Source organism: Numida meleagris, chromosome 1 (assembly GCF_002078875.1).
Source record: "Numida meleagris isolate 19003 breed g44 Domestic line chromosome 1, NumMel1.0, whole genome shotgun sequence".
NCBI lineage: Eukaryota > Metazoa > Chordata > Aves > Galliformes > Numididae > Numida > Numida meleagris.
Window position 1 is genome coordinate 41,212,133 of NC_034409.1, and position 20,367 is coordinate 41,232,499.

Here is a 20,367-nt window from a genome sequence, read left to right on the forward strand (position 1 = left end):
ATTTTTCAAAAGAGTTGGGACATGTGCAGTGCATAAGCATTGCATTATCTGTTTTCTAAAGGAAATCAGTTTTGACTTTATTCTGTTTCTGAAGTCGGTGCACCGGAAAGCAAACTTAAGTATAGTAGGAGGGATAACTGATAAAGTAATTATGAAATCCATGCTTAGTTTTTTAAGGAAATAGTTTGTATTTGATTGAAATGTGTCTTATTGCATATTAATATAGTACTTTTTTTTTCTTCTTTTTTTTCTCTTTTTCTCTATTATCTAGGTGATTGATATAGGTTCTGGAAAGGGCTACCTGAGTTCATTTTTGTCTATGCAATATAACTTAAAAGTTTATGGAATTGATTCATCAAAAACCAATACTAACGGTGCTCATGAAAGGAACAGGAAATTGAAGAAACACTGGAAAGCTTATCAGAGTCGAGCAAGAGCCAATTCTGAAACCCAGGGGTTGGAAAAGGCAAATGACAGGCCAGTGAAGAATGAAATTAAATGCAAAGCCATCAGTGAAAAACCCTTAAATAATAACAGCAGTCTTCAAAGTCAAGACCAAGGGACTACCCAAGACTTAGTTCCTTCTTGTGTTTTCACAGAAGTATCTATATCTGAGACCAGCAAACAAACTGAAATCAATTTTGCTCAGGCACAATCAGATGAGAGCAAACTTTCTGAAGAGGCTCTTGCTCTTCTCAGTGTTCTGCCTGCTGATGCTGCAGAAGTATTTTCTTCGTCCCAGAGTAACTATGGGGAAATCTGTGAAGAGGAAAAGAGACAAAGAAAAATGGCTTTTATCAAGGCTAAAGTGAGCAAGTCAAGTGAATCAAACCTTTATTTTCCATTGACCTCCTACATCAGCGCGGAAACGGAACTTGGTGACATCATAACAGATTTAGAGGTTATGTCACTCATATTTGGAATATATTCTCCATTGTCTTTATATGGTTGTTTTCATATATCCGTAATGTTTGATGTGTGTACCTATGTGAATGAATACTCTGACCCAGCTACTTTACACTAGTATGTGTAACAGAGATTGTTTTTCTATTTTAATATATGCCTTAGTATTATTTTGAGTATGTAAAGCAGCCTTTAGAATTTATAGAGCAGATAATAATCAAATGTCAAAATTAACAGTATACATATTAGCATATTCGGTTATTTTACTGTTGTGGTTATGGGTAACATCTAACTGTTATAAAATGAGTTTTTTATTTACGAGGGAGGCAAATTTCTTAAGCACTGGAATTTCAATTTTCCTGAAGTTTCTTAGTTTTAAAGTTTTATATTTTTATAATTTCAGTAAAACTTTGAAGACGTGAAATAATTTACTGTGTATAATACTCAACATAAGGAGTTTATAATGAACCTTATATTTAAATAATGTTTTTATATTTTGGCCATTCCAAGTTACTTTACTTAGTAATCTGCTAGCTGGCAGGATCTGTGTCTGCTCATGCAAGTCCAAACTCAGCTGCCCAAAGACAGTGACGCAAGTCTAGAAGCTGTTACTGTGCCTGAGCTAACATATGGTGATTGAGTAGATATAGTCAGTCTTTTATGGAAAGATGAAAACTTGCATGCACTCAGTAGAAACTGAGCTAATATATTCTAATGTGTATTTCATTTCTAGTTTAGGACTACATGTTTGTGTTAGTTACTGTTGTTCTTTACTTTCCTTTAAACAGTAGGTAAAGCATCTGCATTTACGTTTGCACAGTTGGATTTTGTATCCTCTTAGTATGTTTTTTTTATTATATAAAAGGCAGAAGAAATCCTACATCACTGCCTGTCTTTAAAAAAACTTTACTGTAAAAAAGTAAAAACTGTATTGCGGTTAAAAAAAAATAGAAATAACCAAACTGCACGCTATGTGTGATGAATGTGTGTAATTAAAATACTTTAAAATATGCAATCATTTAAATGGCTTTAAAATATTTTTGCAGATAGTCTTACAAACGTTTTCTTTTATTATTTTAACCATAAATTGTGTTTTTTTCTCAGTTTTTCCTAAACTGGGGGAAAAAAAGTGGAATGGGTAAAATTAGTATTTACTGATTTATACAGTAGGTCCTGAAATTTATTTGAATTGCTGATGAAATGTGGGGATAGAAATGTGTGCTTGTTTGTAGCCCAGGACTAATGGTGAGATGCAAATTTTACTGACACCAACGATCCAGAAAGCGTTTTCAGTTACACCCAGGCAACCTCAGTGAAGTTGAGGATGGTTCAGAAGTGTGCCTGACCCAGGCAGATCACGCTCATATTGTTCAGAGGTTTCCAGCACTGTAGTGTATTTCCTGGATATGGAACGGATGGCATGCGGTAGTCATCTTCCACTCACTTTCCCCTGAAATAATCTCTCTGACTTTAATGCAGCGTTTTAAATGCTGCTTTTGCAAATGCGTATCTTCCGTTAGCCTCCAGACTTCAGCTGAACTGGAACAGAACTTTTGCCACTGAAAAATTGTGGATGCTAAGACAAGGAGAGGGCAATCATGGAGAAGTAGCACACAGTAAAGAAGAAAAAAGAACAGGAAGAAAAGGGAGTTTGTACAGTTTCACACAAATGTGTACTATACAGATACAAAGTAATTCGGAACAGAAAAAATAGATGTGTGCATAGAATCAGAGAAGTCCCATGACTGAACGTTGGCTAATTATTTGTTGATTATGTTTAAAAAATAAGGCTGGAATTCGAAGCAATAAGCACTATGTTTACCACATAGCCCAGTGCTGGAAGGGAAAAATCTTGTTCTGAACAGTGAGAAGAGGGGTGATTTGGATGGAGAAATAGAGAGAAATGGTAAACTGAGGAAAAAGCCAAATGGACAAAAGAACGGAGTATCTGAAGTTCTTTATTTTAGGAATGAAAGTGCTGATCTGTTGTTGAATCTACTGTGGTAGGCACGCCATAGAACTACAGTATAGCTGCAGTTCTGGAAGTAACAAAGCAGATGAAGAAGGGCCTGCTCTTTAAGTTAAGTTTTTATTTAGGAAGTGGTTTTGTTTTCAGCAATTCAGAGTAGCAGAAATGCCATAGATTGGTCCAACTGTCTGTGTTACGGTAGTCAATCTGAAGTTAGAAAAGGAAGTAGCAGTGGTAGTAAAAATTATGACAGGAAAGCTAGGAGAAAATGGCTGGTGTCCAGTCGTCATGCAGATGTTTCCTCCAATGCAGTTAAACCGGCTGCTGTTCACAGTCCTGAGCTTTTGCTTCCTCTTGAAGTTAATGTATAGAGATACAGAGCTCCGTTGATGAACAAAATGCTGAGCAGTCTGGTTCCTCATAAAGGACATACACTGTGTTTTCTTAGAACTGGAGTGCCTTTATTATGCCTAGAAAGATTCTGGAACAGAATACCTGGAGCCGTCATGGAGTTGTATGTTTAAACCTCACCAATGAATAGCCCTTTGCAATATGTTTGGGTTTTGGATTTTGTTCTTGTTATTCATGCTCTTTCAGTTGCACAGGGAGATACTTTATATTACAATTTTTTTTTTCTTCTTAGGACTGTATAATGGTGGGTCTGCATACATGTGGTGACCTTGCTGCAAACACACTACGAATTTTTACTGCCAAGCCCGAAATCAAAGCAGTTTGCAGTGTAGGCTGCTGCTACCATCTGTTGTCAGAACAGTATGAAAACCAAGAAGGTAATTATTCTGAGCTCAACTTGTGGCTGCCAGTTTGCACACTGAGAATATTATACCTTTTAATTAATAACCTCCTGATGTTTGTTCCTTTCCAATGGCTTATTTAGTACTTATTTTAATTACATTACGTGGGTCATTCACTCCTGGATGCCCTGTAGCTTTCCTGTTATGCCAATATTGCTAATATTCTTACTGAAATCAGGGACATTAATGCAGAATGTTTTAATGTGGTTATGAATACAGCTGGTTTTATTCCATTACTTCACTCATAAAATGTGTAGACTTTTTTGGCCAATGTTTTCATCCTTTTGAAATGTTTCGTAGCAGACTTTGCCTTTGGCTGTCTGCATGCAGCATCCATTTATGTTGAGTTGTACATGTACAACTATAAGCAGAATTAAGTCCTTGTAATGTACTCTGAAAAACATTCATCTGAGCGCTGTGCTCTGGGGCTCTGCCATCTTAGAATATTATGGAACAGCACATTTAATAGCTTTTCTTGGAGAGACAAGCTGAAAATTATTCAGGGATTCACACCACAGGGAAATTTTCCTTCAAATTTTTTGTTATTATTATTTCTAATAGAAAACTGGTATCTTTAGTTGAAAACTAAATTCTTTGCCTTTCTGTATAGCCTTCAAACAACAGAAGGTTACAGACTATCTTTGCACAAATGTAGTGAATGCCTGCTGTAGTAGAAGGAACTGCTGGATTAGTTGTTTTAGCATGGAGAGCTCATGCTGTTGTCTGCTGTTTAACAATCAACAGTGTTGGAGTCATTGCTAACAGAAGTACTGTTTTCTGTTTGATTTAATACCTCCTGCGTATCAACTCAAAAGTGTTCTAGTATAAAATAATAAGAAAGAATTTAAACTATGGCAAAATCCTGTCATGTCACTTTCTACTTCAATATCCAAAGCTCTCTAGGATTCTCTACAGCATCTTTTGTGCCTATTTCAAGCAGTGTCCAGATTTACAAATGCATTCACATCTTCATTTCTGTTTAGCTCATTTGTTTTTAATGCGTAATGAAAAGCATTAAGTAGCTGGCTTTTCTGAGCAAACAAGTGTAATGTAGCTGAGCTGTCTAAATGACCATGTGCTGAAGATGAAACTGATAAGCATATCAACCAAATTTGGGAAAAAGGTGGATTGGCAAAGTTTATTTCATCTGTCTCGGGGAACTCCATGGACAGAAAGGCAGGAGGAGCTCAGCTGCTGTTCTGTAACAGTTGTCTGCTCAGCCAGCTAAGGCGTAGCTCTGAGTTGACCACAACACATGCTAGCTGTTTCTTGTTTTAGTAATCTTTTTACGTATGTTGCTCAGTATGGATCTGCTGCAGTTTTGAAAGTTTTTGGACTTTATTGATTTCAAGTATTTCACAATGCTTCAAATTACCAGGAAAAAAAAAAGATTTTGCTGTATTTGAATTCTAGAAACACAATTAGTGAAAAAAAAACCCCACAATTATTTTACATTAAATTTTAAAAAGTGATGAACTTTTTAGCCACTCATAATTAAGTTTGTGTGTCTCAGACATTTGGTTGTTTCTTGTTATTGCAAAGAGGATACAGCTTCCTGCTCTAGTTCTTGGATGATTACTTTTTCCAGACCATTACGTAAGGCTTTACTAAATATTGGTACTCAGACACCAGCAAAGCATCAGATGTGATAGCCCATTCTAAGTTCAAAGAAACAGATGTGCATGTAGTTTTATGGAAATGAAATCAAACTGTGTGTTGGAATTTCTAGCTGTTTGATTTTTCTCTACTTGGTGGATGCAAATTACTCTTAAAGAACTCTTCATGCAAAGTAAAAGGAAATTACAGTATTCTTTTTGGGGGAAAGAATGTGGAAGTTCAAGTAACGTTCAAAAAAATGTTTTTTTTTTTTACTATTACTGTTACCATTACTAAAATGTTGTTGCCATATTTGCCTGGAGCGGACATCTATTATATGATTTGTGGATGAATGTGCAGTGGAGGGGTAATGGTACAAGGACCTACAGAATCTAAGAGCCAAAAGTTCTTCAAAAGGAAAATGGAAAATAATTAAGACTTGAATTAGTGCTTGTGCCTACACTTCCTACAGTTAGCTTGCAAACTGGCAAAGCATTGTGGATTTTCATTGACTCCAATAATGAATCAGATCCAGATTCAACAATTCACTCTGTACAAAAAGTAAACTAATCCTTCTTGAAGCTTCCTGAGAGTTTAGTACTGCTTCCAAAATCATTGAATTGTGATGAAATAATTTAAACTGGAAGTGGCCTCTGGAAGTCATCTTGTCCAAATAGCCACACAAGTCAAGTGCAGCTTAGATCAGCCTGTTCAGGGCCTTGTGTAGTTATTCTTTGAATGTATTTCCAAAGACAGTGATTCGGCAGCCCATTCCAGTGTTTGACCATCCTTACCACCAAGTTGTTTTTTTTTTCTGAAGTTCTCAGCTTAAGTGCATTATGTCCTTTCACTGCACACCTCCAGAAGTCTGGTTTAACCTTTTCTCTTCCTTTCCATTAGGTAGGTTAACACTGCAGTTAGATCCTCCTTCATATTCTCCGCTGCCCCTTAGTCCCAACTAAGGTCATTGCAGTAAGGGTCTGGAGAGCCCAAAGAAGCTCTAGATAGTTGTACAAGTGCTAAAGAGAGCAAATAATCGTGGCTCTGAACCTGTGGATTACATTGGTGAGCACCCAGATACTGTCAGTTTTCTACCCACCTTACAGTCCACCTGCTGGAATCGTTAGCAAATTTACCAATCCTAAATCTAGGAGGAGAATGACCTCTTTTGACCATCTTGCTGTGCTGTTTAATTCAGCCTAAAATGCAGTTTGCTTTTTTGGCTGACAGGGCACACTGCTGATTCATGTTGAGCCCTCAACTGTTCTCATTCTCCTTGTTCTTCTGGATGTGGCTTCCAAGAAGATTTGTTCCATAATCTTCCTGAGAACTGAAGTTAGACTGAGTGTGATGTTTGCCTTTTTCCCATCATCAGGAACCTCCCTTGATGGATGTGCCTGTTCAAAGATGATAGTGTGGCCTTCTTTTGACATCAACAAGTTCCCTCAGCTCCTGACACGCATCCCATCTGGTCTCTTGGACTTGTGTATTTCCAGATTGCTTGTGTGGTCCCTGTACTGTAGGTAGTGCTTCACTTCCACTAATACTGACAGGGAAGCTAATGCAGGCCTTATGTGGAGAGTATTAGGATGCAGACTTAGAACTAGGTCACTGTGGTGACAGACAGAAGAACTTCCTAAGAAGCAGACCAAATTAATTGTGCAGAATTTACTGGAACAGAGGAAGTCACAGTTGTTTGAAATCAGTCCAGTATGCAAGGGTTTGTCTGTGAGGACACAGTGGGAAATTCTGTTATAAATCATTTTACACTTGTTTTATCTTGACTTACTAGCTTTGAGGATTGTCTGTTTCAGATATGTAAGTGCTTGATTTTATATTTATATTAAACTTTTGCCTGGTTCAAGAGCTTATTATCTTCTTGATGTGCTTTCTCTAAAGAAAGTTGAGAGCGTCCATCTCAAACCTCTGCCTGTCTTGTTCTGCACCAGAGAAAACACTTATCCCTGCCACCACCAAAGTAGCACATTTTTCATCTTTGCTGCTTCCTTTTCTTTAACGTAACTGCAGATGGTTGTTCTTGTAAGCCTAGTTAAAGCAGATGTGCCAGCCCACACAAAAGCTGCTGTGGACTGACAGTTGCCATAACTTGAAAAAACTGGGCGGTATGTTGCTTGGCAGTTGTGTTTTATTTAATACCAAAGTCAGTTTTGTTAGAGGCCAGTGAAAAATTGTTTTTTCTCTTTTTATTAAATGGGATTAACTGATACTCACGGGAAGAAAATTTACCTGTTTCAATGCCTAACATAGCTTTTATAAGTCTGAGATTTTGAGTTGACAAAATATCGAGAAAATATTAATAAGCTAGTTTTGGCAGGCTATTGCTTCACGTTGGATATTGGAAGGTTGTTTTTTTTCTGAGGAGCTGAGGTCTAATAGCTTACATTAATCTTACATTCTAAAAATAGTAAAGGTACTGTAAAATTGCTCAATTCAGTGTGCCGTTGGTCCTGGTGTGAATACTTTGGGAGCAAATTGGATAAAAAGTGGATGCCATAGTCACATAGTTGGATCTCGCAGCTGACATATAGTATATCCTTCTAAATATCTACAAATAAACTAAATTCATCTGGATTTTTCTTTTTGCAATAAATCAATTCCAGTTATGCTGGAAATAACTTTGAACTCTTAAGAACAGGATAGCCTTTGTTTTCATTTGTTAGTAACTACAACAACCAAGAGGTGCCGTGTAATCTCAAAATTATGTTCGATTAAAAAAAAAAAAAAGCCAGTGACTTTAGAGACAGTTGTCTTTAAATTACACTGATGTTATAAGTCATATCAAATACAATATAACTTCAGTTAATAAGGAATATTATGACAGCTGTTGGAAAATTATAAGTAGTTTTAGTTTGACTTTCTTTAAGGAGAATTGGCTGTTTGTGCAGAGATTCTTCTATGGATTAAATGCACTTTGCCATTACTATAATGGATTCCTTTGGGTTTTTTCTTCACTACTACTGCATCTGATAGTCAATTACAGAAGAATAGGAAGGATTTTTCTAGAGACTTTTCACATAAACTGATTTATATAGGGCAGGTTTGTATGGAAAAATACAGTCTGCCAGTGATTTTTTGATTGAAAAGAAAACCTCTCTGCCTCTGTTCAGGAGCTGTTCTTGGGATTTTGGGGAGCTGTTTTATCCTACATTCAGCTAGCATGGTTCTGGGACATGGACTATGATTATTCCTTAACAATGGTAATTGTGATTTTGGGGTTTTTCTACTTAAGACTGTACTTTCCTTACAAAAGAACTGATGTGTTTCTTTGTTCTAATTCTCTCCCTTCTACCATGCATACTCTGAAACACATCACTGCCAATCTAGAGAGCACTGAAATTCTTCATTTGATATCCTCTGTTTTGAGAAAATAACACATGAACAGCTAAATAGCTGCATATAAATAAGCATTTCGTAATACAAGATAAAACATAGATATAACTTCAGTGACAGCAGACTGATCAGAACCCCTTTCTGAAATTAGCCTGAGTACGGCAAATTGTAAACTCCAGCTTTTGTAAGAATTTCCAGCAGCAGATCACTGCTGTGGGAAGGAAAAGACTAATGCTAGGCAGAGGAATTCTGGAGCTCTTCAGGAAAACATGAAGGGGAGTTTATCTGCAGGGTATTCTGGATGAAGTCAACAAACTGTTTGCAGAAGACTTAGTCTCTAACTCTCAAGTTAGGTACATGTAAGCTTTCATTACATGTTAGTTTTTAGAAGCTAATGAACATAATTAAGGGATCTGAGAGGGATGCAAAGGGTTGTTGCAATTCATGTGCAACATTTTATCAGATTTGTGAAAACTGCAGTGGCTTTGAATAAGCTGGAGTCAGCAGAGAGAAACTTCAAAACTGAATTTTCTAAAGGATTCCATACGCAAACATAGTATTACTCCATTCCACTGAAATATGGAAAGATTAGTCACTGTTTTAGAAGTATTAGAGTGCAGATGATTTATATGTTGCCTAGCTATATTTTCAAAGATATTCCATATCCCGTGTCTTAAAATAGCTATCACTGATACCATGGCTACACAGGAAAACTTTCCCAAGCAAAAGATCAAAGAGCTTGATTTCCTTTCCAAGGCATCTTTAGCTATTGCTGCATGAGGCACCTTCCATGAATTTGTGACAGACCTAACTAGTGACTAAAACCCAGGTGTTTTCTATCAAAATTGGTCATGAAAAATATATGAAACTTGAGAAAATGTTAAGTAGGTAAGCTTTATAGACATTAAATGACAGCATTATGTATTTCAGTTACAAGGGAATTTTTCATGAGTAAATGCATAAAAAATATTAAATTCTGAAACTATCTCACTCTTGCAATTTAGAGTGTGTGTGCACAGTAGGAGATTATAATTGAGAAAGCAAAGATTACTGTAATATGCAATAACTAAAGCATACCATATGTTTGGGTTCTGAAAATTATTTAGAAGACAACTGATTCTATTTTCTGAAGTGGAGGAATACTTGTTTTTTTTCTCCAGAGAAATCCCTTTTAGTAATGTGATTTTTAGGAAAAGTATGAGCTCAGGGAACTGTGAAATCTTTATCAAAGGAAGTTCTAGTCTTTCCCACAAAAGGAAAAAGTCATTTTAGGTAGTTTCTTTCCTTTCTTCAAAGCCTTGGAAGTAGACTGAGATACTGCTATTTCACTGAGCGCTGTGGAAGAACTAAAACTTGAGTTATGTTTCAGAGTGTTTCAACAGATCTTCGATTAGTTTTATGGACTATCTACTACTAAGTTCTGTACGCATACAGGTATCTGCAAAAGGTTAAAGAGATTTGAGATTAAAAGTAAAGAAAAATAAGATCTATACAATTATTATCAAAAGAACATATGGAATTACTTTTTACTTTTACAACCCTTGAAAGAAAAACATCTTGTTTGTCTGTGCCTATTATACTAGCGTCCTGAGAAAGTTATCTGTTAATAACCTTTTTTCCTTCTGTCACTGTACAGAACACAGTTAAGTTCTTTGTGCTCTTTCAAGGAGATTCAGAATAATACCCTAACAATTTTATGCTTTGAAATGGAGAAAGTGTATTGAGAACATAATATAAATGACATAGCTGAGAAGAAAACCTTTCACTTTTTTATAATGACTGTTATTGTGATCAAGTGCAAAAAGCCTAATCATACTGAGCGCAGAAGAATTACTAAAGCTATAAAAGTTTGGAAGCAAGATTACATTCCTATTTGGATTGTAGTATTTGTAATATTACTGGGGCACATCACTATATATTTTCTGCTGGTCTGAATAGTGTAATTCCTTCCTGAGCTTGTTTAGGAACAGAGTCTGCATGTAGTGACAGCCTTTGTTTGTCAAGAGCGAAGAGCTTATGGGATGTGAACTAATGCCTGTTTCTCCAGTAATTATTAAGGACTCTAAAATGAACTATGTGGAAACAAAATAGCATGAAAATGATGAACAACACATGTTTGATACACTGTTTATTTCAGTAACATCTGTAGGAATGTAATAATAGTTTTTCAAAAAATAATCATAAAATGATTATCTGCTTACCTTCTTTAAAAAAAATAGCATTGTTTTGACATAAAATCTTTTTCATTATGCATTATATACCAACCTAGTCAAATAAACATGTTTTCATACTTGACAAGGAAGAGCAAATAGAAAGCATCTTTCAAATTGAAATAAAAACCAGAAAAGTTTCTTTAGCAAACAAAGGCCACTGTCAAATAGAGAACTCCAGAAAAACTTTGTCTCAGATTGAAATACAGTTTCTGAAGTTATTTCATTTATATTCCACAAATTTAGTGACAGTGATTGTTTTTTATAAGTCTCAGATAACTGCCTTTTACACATGTTTGTAGCATATTGGGGTCTGGAGCACAGGCCTTATGAGGAGCAGCTGAGGGAGTTGGAATTGTTCAGTCTGGAGAAGAGGAGGCTCAGGGGAGACCTTATCGCTCTCTATAACTACCTGAAGGGAGGTTGTAGTGAGCTGGGGGTCAGCCTCTTCTCTCTTGTAACTAGTGACAGGACGAGGGGGAATGGCCTCAAGTTGCACCAGGGGAGATTTAGGCTGGACATTAGGAAATACTACTTTTCTGAACGAGTGGTCAGGCGCTGGAATGGGCTGCCCAGGGAGGTGGTTGAGTCACTGTCCCTGGAGGTGTTCAAGAAACATTTAGATATAGCGTTGAGAGACATGGTTTAGTGGGGTTATTGGTGGTGGGTGGATGGTTGGACTGGATGATCTTGCAGGTCTTTTCCAACCTACCTAATTCTATGATTCTATATTGACATAAATCTACTCTTATCCTTCAGTCTCCAGGCTACACAATTTCTAGTATTTGAATTACTTCAGCAAAATTCCTTTTGAGCAGAGTATTCTCATGGAGTATTGCACATTCAAGGCCTTAGTGAGAAAAAAATAATATACAGTGTGACCTTTGAGTGCCAATTGCAACTTGAATGTGACAAGGTTTGTCACATAGAAGACTTCTGATACATTACAAGAGTATGTCCACTCCTGCAGTTATTTAGACATAGCTCTTGTTTGTTACAGAAAAGCGTATCTTTTTTTCCGTAAGATAAGTCATATATTTGCCAACTAGTGACAGATGGGATGAGGAGAAGTAAAAGTAGGAGGCAGAAAATATAGTTCTGTTGATGTTACTGGCAACATTAAAAGGATGGTTATATATTGTACCTATGCAAATATTATACTTATTTCTCCAATTTGCAAATGGGATTTGTCTGATTTAGGATATAAATTCTCGTACTTTCTCAGATTTATGTCATGTCTTGCTGAGTGCTATAAGAGATGTCCAGTAGTGTGAAAAGGCAGTAACTGGTTGCAGTGGGAGTTTTCTCTAAGTAAAAGAGGTAGGCAGGTCTAGAGTAAGAAAAAGATTTCACTAGTGTTGAAAATAATCTCCCTTTTCTTTGGAGTTTACTAAAAGCAACTGTAGAATAATCTGTTGTCTGGTTTAAGAAAATATTTTTTTACATATCAGAAAATTGCAAAAAATATTTAATCACAGTATAAAGAATGTATATAAAGATGGTATTCCTTTTGCTTCTACATTTTTAGGGCATTTATCGATTTTTTATCCTGTACGTCCATGTTATTTGTGCCCTTTGAGATAAGTTATGTATATACCAATAAAGACAAGCTTTTTCCAACTAATTTAACTTACAAATTAGGAGTAGTTTTATTTTCCAGTTAATGCACTTATAATTAGTGCTTTGCATAAATGTAGTATTTGTGATATTATATTTACAGTTTTGGTTACCAGAATATGCTGCTGTTTTTATTAGTAAATATTCAGTGTGTTTGGAAAATGACTACTGTCTTTCGAATCTTTATATAAGTGGACACAGCATAGTGTTTAATACATGTAATGTATTTCCAAATCAGTGACTACATTTTTTATTCCCCAGATGTCTGAGTTGGATTTACAGTACACCTCTACATTAGAAAGAGTTAGTTTCATATTTCTGTTGTTGATTTTTAATATGACTAGTGATAACTTCCTAGAATTAGGTAGCAGTTCTAAAAAATGATATTTTAATGCAGCATTAGCAAAGAATTTGTTTTAATTTCCTATCACACCTACTAACCTCAATTTTTATGGCAGTTCTTGGGTTTGCTGATAGTACCAGAATGAACTGTTGTCTCCTGGGAAACCGGGCTTCTTCAGTGAAGTACTTCTGAGCTTTAGCATGTCATCTCCATCCTCACTGCACTTTCATTTGTTTAGATTGTAAATTATTCAAGAACTTGCAAGTGGTAGAGAGTGGAAGAGTAGGGATCCCTCCCTACCTTAATATGGCCCCTGCTGAAATACCAGTACTGACATAAAACTGTCAGTAACCATTTAGTCATTTTTCACTTGTTTTCCTTAAAGGTTTCCTTTCATTTTTCAGTAATGCATTTCTATTATTAATCATGTTTTATTGTGTTCTGACTAATAGAAACAAAAATCACTTTCTCTGCAAAGAGCATTTTAATAAGAACATTTTAAGGAATCTTAGTAGTTTTCTAAAAAAAAAAAAAAACTAATCAAAAAGCAGAGGAAGGGAAATGGAAAATAATGTTCATGTCAAATGAGCCCTGCTTCTATTTTCTTTAGAAGTACACTTACACAAATGCTGGCTATATTCCTTGGAAGAAGAAAAACTAAGTTACACAGAAGGGGATGCTCCTAAGGCTTTTTAGATTGCAGCTTTTTGTATGGATAAAGAGTGATGAGTCACTGGAACAGAAGTTGCGGGTGTCCCATCCCTGGAGTCATTTAAAGCCAGGGTGGATGGATCCTGGGCTGTCTAATCTGCTGGGTGGCAACCCTGCCCACTGCAGGGTGTTGGAATTGGATTGTCTTTAAGGTCACTCCCACCCCAAGCTATTCTATGGTTCAACAGTTCCATGCAGTTTGACCATTTACCATACACTCTTAAGGATACACTGATTCCAAGTAGTAAAGTACAAATGACAAGATAAAGAATAAGAAATGAGATTAGAGGGAATGTTTTAGTTCTGTCTGTTACAGCTGCTTTTATCTTGATCATCAACATGTCCGGAACTACCCAAGCAAGGATGTGATTCAGACTCTTGATTGTTACTCTCAGGTATTGCTCTTGGCTTTAGACAGCTAAAGAGTAGTTCTTAGTGCCAGCCTTGTGGATTCAGCCGCATATGGGTTTTAGGTGCCATATCGCATTACTCTTCTCTGTTTATCTTTGGCGAGAATCCTAAAATGTTATTGGCCAACAAGTATATGATTAATATAGAGATTTTTCAATGTGCTTGGCAGTCCTTGTACAATTACCTCACACTGACAGCTGTGTCTGATCTTCAGTCAGTTGTGCTTTTTCTGTACAATTGGCACTCCTTTATTTTAGTCATGAGTATTTTGTAGCTGCCGAGAAGTTATTCAAAATGGAGCCATCACATACTCTTGAATTTTTTTTAATCTTTTTTTGCTTTCTTTTTCTTCCCTGATCACAGAATAGACACTCAAATGCATTGGATGTGAAGTACAAAAATGCAGTCAAAGTGCAAACAAAATTAATAAGTATCTGAACGCAAGGTTTTGCATGCTTTGAAATTGGTAGAATGAAAAAAATAAATCAAGATAACCTTTAGAAACAGCTCCATGAATCAGTGAGAATTAAGCATCTTAAATACCGAATTCACACACTTAAGTTGAGATGCAAACTGGGGGATTATACTTCATAATTATAGTGGAATTTGTACATTGGAGAGAAAGATAATGAAGATGAACAAAGATGAGGCACTAAGACATCAGGAAAGAGTCAATTGAAATAGATGTTAGTGTCAAAATAATAGCAATTGCGTAGGAGATATTACTGTTTTAATGGAATAAAAGAAAAGATAAGAATATATAAAAAGGAAATAGAAGTTCTTTTAAGAGTACACATTGCTAGATGCCATATTTTACATGAGCTGATACTGATCACACTTCATAAATAAATGGAGATGGAAATGTTTGTATCCAACACAATTTTTAAGGGGTAACAGACAAAAGTGTATTTAAGTATTCAAAACTGACAAGATAATGCAGTGATAATTCACTGAATGGTATTATTAGGAACTGGTAGTGATACATCATCTTAAAATACATTTCAAATTCAAATATGAAATGTGAACATTTTAAAGTTTTAATGCATTTCTGTATTAAAGTAAGTGCCAAAAAAATCATAGGTGAAGTTCAATACAGAAACTGTTTTCAGTCTTAATGGTGATTTGTAAGGTAAGTATAAGATACCTGTCACTAAAAACTACAGTGTGAGTGGTTTAGTATGGCACTGGCTGTGGGCGTACAATGAGCTTGACAGTACTAAGTAAATAGAACAAGTTCTCATTCTCCTGAAGTAATGTTCTCATGCTGAAACACTTTAAGAAACTGGTGTTTCACTACATTTCATTTCAGTAATAAATTGCCTAAGATAAAATTTAGGAATGAAATAAGCATTGGTTATTTTTCTAAGGAGAATATAGTTTCTTAAACAAAACATGATAGTGAGTAAAGTTGGAAATTCAGCTTGTACACTAAAAACATATTTTTGCCTTCTCTTTGCCACATACTATTTACCATCTGATGAACTTCATTACTAGAAAATAATTCTCATTGGTTGTAATTATGTATATACCAGAAAATCTTAAAATCTTGGAATAGAAAAATAAAATACATTTCAAAAAAATCAGAATCCTCTATTTTATAGCACTTTGCCACTTATCATAATTTATTTGTATTACTTTTATAAAGAACAGATGAAGAGTTTCAAAACAGCTATTATAATCAATGCATACAATACCATGAAAGTGAAACAAAGCCCTGATTTATTTATTTCTTCTCATAAATTATTCACTAACCGTTGGGATAGGCATTGTTTTGTTACAATATTTGGATTGTTTCTGTCAGAATGAATTTATGAAGTGGTTTTCAATGCATTATTTCAGTAAAATTGCCTCTAGTAGAAAGTAAAGCAGAAAACAGATTAGTTTGGATCAATTAGGAATTGCAAGAGAGTAAAAAGATGAGAAGCATAAATGCAAATATGTCTTCATGAGGTGATATCAGAGTAAAATAAGCAAGAAATTATAAGACAATGTGGAACCCTAGTTAAGCTTATTTGTGTTGTAACAGTAAAACTACTGGTTCTGATGTTTCATAGAAACTATATTGTGCTAGAATTGTGTGATATGTAAATTTTCAATGTTAACATGCTAGAATTGTAGTATCTTGCTCAGAGTTAAGATCTGTGTAAAGCCGAATATTACAGGTAGTAGAGAAGCTAGTCCCATTCTCTTGAGGCTTCTTTAAAACCACTGTGCACACGCAGAACAATTAGCCTATAAAATCCTTTCATTTTATTTTTACTATCAGATATTTTTTATCTAACTACCAGAAAAAGAAGTATTAATAAATAACGTTCGGTGTTCTACATTTGGAAATCCTGTTCCCTAGCTACACTTAACTATTTTGTTAGCAAATTCTGTAATAAATTTCTTTTAAACAGCCTTCAGCAACTAAGAGCATTAGTGGGTCTATGAATACAATGAAAATAACAATGAGGCTTACCTGACTTTTTTCTGTGTCCAGACAGAATTAAATCATGATGAAGGAAGTTGTAGTTGATCTAATTATTTATATATATATATGCATATATACATATATTTGCTATGATTTCTAATTTTTACTACCCAACATAAAGTTTCAATCTCCCAGGTGTCCGTATGTATTGTCTTCTTTTTCTCTTGGAACTTAAATAACCACAGGGGTAAAAAAAACCTCAAAATAGTACAAGTGCTCCACACGGTCTCTGCCATTACTATTGCATTATTCAAAGAATTATTCAAGGAGGCTGAAGTCTCTACAAAGCATTTTACTGAAGGACTTCAAAAAGTTCTAAATAATTAGAGGACAGAAAATAGCATATGACTTCTAGGAATGAGTTAAGAAATAAGAAATTCATTCTGACAGCGTATTAAAAATCACTCGTAGCATTGAGTTCCCAGAAGTGTGTCAACGGTTTACGGGCGTTCAGCCCGGTTCCGTGACGAAGGGGACAGGGGATCCACGGGTCCACACCCCGGGAAAAGGGGAAAGGGGAAAAGGCTAAGGAGATGGCCCTGAGAGCAAAGAACAGTGGCAACAATCTGAGGAGAAACAAACTAATTTACTAAATAAGATATCGGAATGCAAAACAACACACTATAATACTATATAATTACAATTTAAGCTGATAAATCCAATACAGGGAGAATGTCCCAAAATCAAGGTAGGCCTTACTCTACTGCCGACGATAAGACGGCTGGAGAGCGAGGTGCTGCCAAGACGAGAGACGGCGGAAAAAGGGACGAGGTCTCGTGATCTGCAAGTTTTTATACTGCGAACTTTTATCTTTTCCCTCCGGCTGGAAAATGGTAACAGAGGAGCAAAGTACCGTTGGGAATGTAGTAGTCCTTCTCTTCTGAGAATCAGGTTCATTCATTACATGATGTTATGATGTGGAATACCAACAACCGAAAATCACAAAACCATGACAAAGTGGAAAACAGTAATCTGACTTACTTATTAGAAAATTTAGTCCCATTCAGTTGAAGATAAAATATGAGACTTTGCATTTATTCCAATTTAAAATGTTTTACCTGGGCCTTTGTATTTTCCTTTGCTAGACAGTGTTGAGTGAAAAAGTCCATGAATATTTTGCACGAATATTTTACCTGGTATCTAGGTATGTTTGCACTTGTTTCCCAAAGTGTTTAATTATCTCCTCCATAGGATTTAAAGTACATAGTAAACCAAACTCAAGACAGCTTCTCCATATAGCATATTCTTTTCAAGACCTATTGCATTTCTGCCTGTTAGAGTAGTGAGATAAATCATCTGCACAAGGGTTAGTCATGAAACATCCCTGTGGTTACAAGAAGAGTTAGTAAATCCGTGGAGGGATTGTGTAAGTTATGCTTATATTTCAAAGGATACTCTGAATTTTGGTTTAAGATCCATAACATTTCTGTTTTTCAAAAGACTATAATGGCAAAAAAAAGCGACCATTTGGAAAGTTCTTATTAAAATTCTTACTTGTGAATTTCACAGAATAACAGAATCACAGAACTGTAGGGATTGGAAGGGACCTCTAGAGATCATCAAGTCCAACCCCCTGCTAAAGCAGTTTCCTTACGGCAGGTTGCACAGGAAGGCATCCAGATGGGTCTTAAGTATCTCCAGAGGAGGAGACTCCACAACCCCTTTGGGCAGCCTGTTCCAATGCTTCAGTCACTGTGACTCTTTCTTGAAAATCCCTGTTTGTTTGAAACTGAGGAGCTCAGAACTGAATGCAGTAATCCAGATGTGGACTCACTAGGGCAGGGTAGAGGGGAAGGACCTCCCTCAACCTGCTGGTCATGCTCTTTTTAATGCGCCTGTTTTGGCCACAGGGGCACACTGCTGGATCATGGCCAACCTATAGTCTGCCAGGACCCCCAAATCCTTCTCCTCAGAGTTCCTTTCTAGCACATCATCCCCCTAACCTGTGATGAGGAGATGTTATGGCTATCAGAAAAATATTCTTTACAGTTGAAAAAAAGAATGGTATGGACAAAATGAGTTTATTTAAATATGTACATATAAACAACACTTGCATGAAATTATGAATGTCACTAACTTCAGAGGGAACTAGTAGGAATTCGTTATATGGCTATTGGTTTAAACTTTTTTTCCTGCTGCATTCAACTTCATATGTTTTTGTGTAGTCTATACTTTGTTCCATGCTGCTGTGCCTTACTGGGTGATTTTAATGAGTACATTTCCTTACTTTTGGCAGATGTATCCATTTTGTGGTATCAGTAAAAAGTAACAAGCATCTTCAAGCTACCTTAATCAGGATTTTATTTGTGTAAGCTTCCAATGAACTAGCCTGTTCCAAAAAGATGAATTAGGATGAATCTTCTAATGTTGCTAACAATGCTGCTTTAACTCTACCGTGTTTCTTGCATTCTCTTCCTCTGTATGTAACTGAAATTAAAATTATATCATGGTTTGCAGATTTTGTTGTAGAACATAACAGATTTTTTTTTGCAGGTTTTTCTTGGAAGTAATATTTGCAGCAATTCCTTTTATTAAATATGTAGCCTGGTCTTTTTAAGAGATTAACTTAGAGTTTAAGGCAGTTATTTAACTAACATGTTCCAGTATTATACCTTAGCGTAGCTTCAGTTCACCTCATCAAATAACTGCATAGAATTCCCATTTTGTTAACCTTTAATGGAAAGGGAATTCCGTCCAGCAGGCTTCTTTAAATTATGACATGATTTATTATTTGCTTCATGCGCTGTTGATTGCTTGAGCTGTTTGCTGTGAAAACTTCCACAGAATACCTATATTTAAAATGTTGTTTGAATCTTTTATGGAATTGTATACAGTTTAGTACAATTCTGCATTGTCAGGTAGAAGCACAAGATGGTAAATAATGAGCTATGTAATATTAAGCATATAAAAATAGTTAAAGGCATTAAAAGTATTTTTAGGTCTGTAAAGTCTAGCTGATAAACGTATATGCTTTATAGGAGTATATTTATCTTTCTGCTTTTTTTTTTTTAATCAGCAATAGACTTGAGAGTGCACTGGATAGGGAAAGACGAAAAGAACTCAAGGCAATATTGTAGATATACGGTCAGCTTTGTAAATAGACAAAAAAATCTAACTCACCACATTAGTTTACCTCTCTTTCTCTTGCTTTACGGTTTTAATAAAGAAGATCATGTTTTGTATCATTATCTTCTCAAAGATGTCATAAATTCTTCAGAATTATGCATGAGTACAGTGTACAAATATTGAGATTGTAGCTCAGTGGTTAGCAATTTTAATTGCATGGATGATTATTTTGCCTAGAGGAGAGGGTGTAAATTATAAGGGATAACTTGAAAAGATTGATGATTTTATCTTTCTAACTCAGTTTGCACATTTTTACTTTGAAATATTTTAACATACATATTAGAAAGCTTATTAACGTGACCCTTAAAATAGGAACCATGGGAGACATTGTTTACTTTCCGAATATATATTTAATAAGATCTTACTACTATCCCTGTAGTAGGAATCTTATTACTATCCCTGTAGTAGGAATACTTCAAGCTTTATTCCATACACTCAGTAATTAGACCTGAAGTTAAATTATGTTTCATGTCTTGTCATGAAGTGCTTACAAATACTTACACAGTCCTAGTGCTGGAACAAGCTGCAATCTGTTTTGTCAAATTTCAGGTCTACAGGATCTTACTTTCTCCTTCTGTTAATTATCTCACGTTAACGTTCAGTTCTTCAATAATGGTTCTTAAACCAGTATACATTCCATAAGAACCTTTCAGCCTTTGGGGTGAAAGGAGAGTGAAGTGTGAGGTTGCCTGCAGAAGATTACTTGCTCACTGTTACTCTCTAGAGATCAGTGGTCACTGTAGACTAGTGCTAGAAAAACTGAAGAGGTGGAGGAGGGTTGTATCCTTCATAGTTTCCTCTTACCCTTTTTCTTTGCCTACCTTTCACAAAATGAATTCTGCTTA

The 20,367-nt window shown here is 35.6% G+C and overlaps 1 protein-coding gene across 4 annotated transcripts in view; it reads left to right on the forward strand.

Annotated features, from left to right (window-relative positions):
- Positions 1 to 20,367, forward strand: part of METTL25 (methyltransferase like 25) — a 60,975-nt gene that overhangs the window by 16,395 nt on the left and 24,213 nt on the right. For 3 of the 4 annotated variants that reach the window (XR_002434686.1, XM_021385298.1, XM_021385297.1), the window contains exons 4-5: positions 272 to 901; positions 3,516 to 3,660. Coding sequence is in view for 3 of the 4 variants with exons in the window: in XM_021385298.1 (XP_021240973.1) it covers positions 272 to 901; positions 3,516 to 3,660 (775 nt within the window). In the remaining variant the exon portion in view is untranslated. The remainder of the gene's footprint in view (positions 1 to 271; positions 902 to 3,515; positions 3,661 to 20,367) is intronic. The other variant, XM_021385299.1, reaches the window with a different exon arrangement.